At 28.3% G+C, this 6,243-nt stretch overlaps 1 protein-coding gene across 1 annotated transcript; it reads left to right on the top strand.

The window, feature by feature from the left end:
• Window positions 3,160–5,913, top strand: LOC107629615 (the record flags this gene model as incomplete). Its single annotated transcript, XM_016332437.1, is given in 4 exon segments — window positions 3,160–3,362; window positions 3,568–3,795; window positions 4,309–4,524; window positions 5,131–5,913. Coding segments are annotated over 4 exon segments (687 nt in total). The 3' UTR covers window positions 5,371–5,913.

Below are 6,243 nucleotides of genomic sequence, written 5' to 3'. Positions count from 1 at the left end.
TTATAAATTTAAAATTAATATAAATACTCAATTAAAAATTTTAAGGTATAAAAATTCAATTTCAAAATTATTAAAATGATAGGAAGTAATTTAACCTAAAATCTAAGGATGCACAAATATTATGACATGGACAATATAGTAACATAATTGTTTTCAATGAAGCTTTTGTGTGACTGAATCACTTGTAAAAGCATATAAATTTGCTTGGAATTGGAAGAAGCAATGGAAGAATCTAACAGATGGCAAACCCCATTTTTCTGATATTCCATCAAATAGGTGACTCATCTTGTCCTCTACATGTCACAATCTCAACCTCCTAAGTGTCAATCAAGAAAAAAAAAAAACGGACATTGTTGCCAAACTCAACCTACCCTAGTAAGTAGTAACCCAAAATTTTTCCTTCTAACTAGTCATCTAGTTTAGTTTACTTAACAAACGTTTGCAGAAGATGACAACATGCGAATTTTAATTTGCTGTCTTTTTCGAGGTTCTTCTACTTTATCAGAGGATAAATTAAAACTAATCTTCATATACACTATTCACAACCCGGTCCCTGTCCATTTCCCAAAATGACAAGACGACCCTTAACCAAAAACACGTTTCATTACGGTCCCTGACCCTGTACTCCGTCTGCCAACCTGGTCTTTCTGTCAGTTTTCTGGCGAAAACTCGACGAAATTGCTGACGTGTCAGGTTAAAAAAATGGACAGGGACCTAGTTGTCTCTAAATTTAAATTGGTTAGGGGTTTATTTGTCCTTATTATTCTTTAAACAATATTTTTAATTATATTTTTATTCATTATATTAATAATCTTTTTTTAATAAAGAAGTACAAACTAATTAATAAATTATTTAAATTTAAAAATATCATTTATTATGAAACCAAATAAATAATTTTTAAATATATAAATAATAAACATTAAAATTCAGTTAATATATTAATAATAAGGGTAAAGTATATTTTTTGTCCCTGAAGTTTGATAAAAGTTTCAAAAATACTCCTAAGTTTTATTTTGTTTCAATTTTGTCCCAAAAGTTTTCGATTTGCATCAAATATACCCCTGACGGCTAATTTTTCAAAAAATTTAAGACCAATTCAACAACAATTTCATAAGAACAACCCTCAACACAAACAAATCAAGCATAATTTTCATGCATTATTGTTAGATTGGTTTTAAATTTTTTAAAAATTTAGCCGTCGAGGGTATATTTGATGCAAATCGAAAACTTCTGGGACAAAATTGAAATAAAATAAAATTTAGGGGTATTTTTAAAATTTTTGCCAAACTTTAGGGACAAAAAGTATACTTTACCCTAATAATAATAATCCTATGATATACTATTAGTATTATAACTAATGAACACATTATTTGATATATAGTAAATTTTTTTTTTAGAAGTAACAAATTTAATTTTTTATCTCTTTAAACTAAATTAATAATTCTATTATGTTTTATTTCATTTAGTATTAGTAGCCTACTCATAGTGTATTTTAGTGTAAAGATATCAAATAGAATTATTAATTTAGTTTAAAGAGATAAAATTAAATTTGTTATTAGTCAAAAAAAGTTTACTATATATTAAATAATGTGTTCATTAGTTTTCACTTTATTGTAAAAATTAGCTAGATCATAATACTAATAGTATATCATAGGGTTATTATTATTAATGTATTAACTGAATTTTAATGTTTATTATTTATATATTTAAAAATTATTTATTTGGTTTCATAATAAATGATATTTTTAAATTTGAATAATTTATTAATTATTTTGTATTTATTTATTAAAAAAAGAATATTAATATAATGAATAAAAAAAATTAAAAAATATTGTTTAAAGAATAATACGGACAAATAAACCCCTAACCAATTTAAATTTAGAGACAAATAGGTCCCTGTCCATTTTTTAACCTGACACGTCAGCAATTTCCGTCGAGTTTTCGCCGGAAAACTGACAGAAGGACCGGGTTGGCAGACGGAGTTCAGGGTCAGGGACCGTAATGGAACGTGTTTTTGGTTAAGGATCGTCTTGACATTTTGGGAAATGAACAGGGACCGGGTTGGTACTTTATTCCATTATATGATCAAGCTTTTAATGACCAAATTCAAATTTACTTAATATTTTAGTTAAGTTTTATTAGCATTTAATAATTTTTTAGAATAGATAAATAGATCATTTAATAAAGTTTAATTGTATGTATTATCAAATGAAATACATTTCATTACCATAAAAAAAGTTTAGAAATATTCAATTATATATTAAAAGTATTTAATCCGAATTCTTCAAAATCTTATATACTCCATACTATTCTAAGATTAAATAATAGAATGAGGCTATTTTAAGATTCAAACTTGAAAGTATGTCAAAACTGATTTCATTAGTAATTTTTTTGGTGTCTTTTCATTTAGTAATATGATTATTAAGAGTTTAGCAATTGAGTTTAAATTAGATGCATTCCATTCATTTAAACGCATTNAGTTATTTTTATATAAAATTATTAAAATTATTAATTAAAAATTATTAAATAATTTAATATATTTAATTAAATTATTATTTAATAATTTTCAATTATTACTTTCACATTAACATAAGTTTTCAACCCAAAAAATATGCATTGAAGTTAATTCACTGAATCTAACCTAAGTTCAAATACAGATGCATATTTGTATTAATTACTTTCTAATGAAATATGGTTGACAGACACTTAATGACAACAAATTAAATAAATCAAACTTCAATATCAATCAAATGTATGTGTACACAATTCATACACAACTCAACAAATAAATAACCTCATAAAACTAGTTTTATCCATAAAAAAAATGTTTATCACTAAAAGTGCAAACAGTCATCACAAAAAATTAGCAGATATAAACAAAATAGCGAACGAATATAAGTGATTTATATGAACAAAAAAATTATAAATAAAAACAGAAAGGTCACACACACACCACATCAGTTCCTTGTAAAAAACGCATCCTTTTGTGTGTGTGTGTTTTTGGTTTGGGTTCGGAGTGAGGCTCGGTTGTGGACTTTTAGAAGATCAAAGATAATATAAGTACTTTGACCTTTTTACCCTTTTACCCTTGTTCTACCCTCCATCACCCGCCACTACAAAAGTGTAGCCCCCACTTCCCAAGTTCCAACCTTTTCCTCTTCTTCTTTCTCTCTCTCTACCATAGTTTGAGAAAGTTCTCTTTTTTTCTCTTTGGGTGTGTTCTTTCTGCCACCAAATTAAAAGTCCAAAGTGTTATATAGCACTTAGTTCCTATATGATAGAGCAGGATCAATAGCTCACAAAAAACACAAAGAAGAAATTTTGCAAAAAGAAAAAGAAACAACTAGAATCTCATCATCATGGTTAGTACTTTATTTGCAGTACAATAGAATTTACATATATAGTACTATCAACAATCAATGCAAAAGTATACAATTTAAAAATGGGTTTTTTCTTTAAAAAAAAAAAATCAACCTTTTTTTATTAAATTTTGGGTTTTGATGAATCTATTGAATTATTCACTGACTTTGCATTTTTTTTTGTAAATGGGTATAATATGGAATTTAGGGGGGTGGATTCAATGAAGAATATGGAAGAATAACAATGGAAGAAGAAGAAGAGAAGAATAAGTGGCCACCATGGTTGAAACCACTTCTGAAAACAAGCTTCTTTGTTCAATGCAAAGTCCATCAAGATTCTCATAAGAGTGAATGCAACATGTATTGTTTGGATTGTGTTAATGGTGCCCTTTGTTCTGCATGTTTGGCTTCACACAAAGATCATAGAACAATTCAGGTAATTAGAAAATTTTGGTCAAACCCAAAAAAAAATTGGTCAATGAATCTACCATGACTCAATCTGATTCAATTCTCAAAATATTTAAAGTATTTTGGTGTTTGTTAATCTGATGTAGTTTCTTGTTCTTGCATTGTTATAAGATCCAGTTCCCTTTTGATATGCACAAAATAAAATAAAATAAAATAAATCTGTCTTGGTTTCATCGTTACCCGCACGTGCCATTTAATGCTGAGTATGTTGCAAACTCCACAAAAGTCAGAGTTTTAGTTGCAAAATTTTGCACTTTAGATTTTGATTTTTTTTTTTCCATAATTCCCAATTGAATAATTGTTTATATTGCTCAATTTTGTTGTCCACTGGTTCAGCTTGGTATAGATAATAGCTTGATTTATTTTTATTTTATTTTTTTGGTATTATTTTCTTTGAGCTAGAATAAATAAAAAATGTGGATAATATCCTCTGATGTAGATTTTTTTTTTCAATTTGTTTTTTCATATTTAATTTTGAAAGATAAGGAGGTCTTCATACCATGATGTGATAAGAGTGTCTGAGATTCAGAAATTTCTGGACATAACAGGGGTCCAAACCTACATTATTAACAGTGCCAAGATTGTGTTCTTGAATGAGAGGCCTCAACCTAGGCCTGGAAAAGGTGTCACCAATACCTGCCAAGTTTGTGAGCGCAGCCTCCTTGATTCCTTCAATTTCTGCTCACTTGGTTGTAAGGTACAATCCGATCTTATCGTAACTGATCCAAAATATTTCTCATTTTAATGTTTGATATATTCGATATATATTCATAACTTAACGTGTATTTAGATGTACTGTGTGTTTTGAAGATGGTGAAAACTCAGGTACAGTCGACTTTGCGTGAAGTTGATACTTGAGAGCCGTTAGATGATTTGACTAAATTTTCATCTAACAACTCTCAGATATTAACTTCACGTGAAGTCAATTTCATCTGAGTTTTCAAAGTTTTAATACATTAGTTAATTCAATGTATCCGAATGTAAATTCAAGATACATATTGAGTTAAGGATATATCAGATTTTGAAAATGATCGATATTACAAAATAAAGTGAACAGCTTTTTTAGTTTCTGAATACTGTTGATTTATTTTTAGTTTCAAACATTTTTGTTATTTGAATTTAGTGGGAAAAAAAAAATTCACCAACCAAACCAGTGTTAATATTTTGTTGTAACATAGTTGGTGAGCATGATTTCCTAAATCTTTGGAAATGTTGCATGTAAAGTCACATAAGAATATGAAGATGATGAGCATTGGTGGACATAATAAAAAAACCTCTTCAAGTTTTCAATTTTTTTATTTAGATTGTTGGAACCTCCAAGAAATTCAGGAAGAAGAGAATGTTGGGGGAGACAGATGGTTCTTCAGATGGAGAAGGGTCAATGAATGGCATTGGCAATGGAAGTGCTAGGAACAAAATAATCCAAAGTTTTACGCCGTCGACGCCACCGCCGACGGCGGTCAACTACAGAACTTCTTCCAAGAGAAGAAAAGGAGTTCCACATAGATCTCCAATGGGGGGAGGACTTCTAATAGAATACTAAAAATGTTACACTACATTATTATTATTATTATTATACTTGACATGTTTGGTTTTTCTTTTAGGAAGCTCTCAAATCATGGTTCTGTTCGAACCATGTTTTGGAGCTAAAAAATGAAAAACCAAACATTCTTTATACTGAAAAGAAAAGATATAGCATGTGGTGTCCTAAGAAAATATGCTTTGAATTTTTACATAGTTTTACAATGCCTGAGCCTTGATCCATGAGGCCGGTGATGGGAACTATTATTTTATCTTTTGTATAGAACAAGAAATAGGATGAAAAAAATGAAAATTACCCCAAGAAAAAAGGAAAAAAAGAGAGGGAAATTATGTGTTAGAAAGGAAATAATGATATATAGTATATAGTGTAGAGTAGGGAGTATTTTCATGTTGATATATAAGAATGGGATTATTGATGCATATATGTTTTAATAATGTATTATATGGTTAATGTAAATAGTGGCTTGTAGAAAGGAATTTGTATAGCATCAAAATTAGACAAATAATAAAAGGGTTATGATGATGATGATGATGATATTCCTTAGCTTATTGGGTTTTGTCTTTTTTATCCTAAAAGTTGAAAGTATATTTGTTTGTGTGGTGTTCTGGTGGATGGATGAGTGGTTAAACTTTTAATTTTGATAATCAATTAGCTTTTGATATTTTTATCTTTTTTTTCTGCTTTTGAAGCTTCATGACCTTCTCATGAAGTTAATGGAATAAATCAAGTGTGATGCATATAAAGTGCATTCGTGTGTTTGCTTCTTTTCCAAATCGAAGATTGAATTATGAACACAATGTACTTTTAGATTAATTAAAAAAATAATAATAAATTACTATTTCCATAAAAATATTTTCATGTGATTTTTGAAAA

The sequence above is a fragment of the Arachis ipaensis genome, chromosome B03 (assembly GCF_000816755.2).
Source record: "Arachis ipaensis cultivar K30076 chromosome B03, Araip1.1, whole genome shotgun sequence".
NCBI lineage: Eukaryota > Viridiplantae > Streptophyta > Magnoliopsida > Fabales > Fabaceae > Arachis > Arachis ipaensis.
Note: the sequence above shows the minus strand (reverse complement) of the source record. Positions and strands in the feature narration are given on the sequence as shown.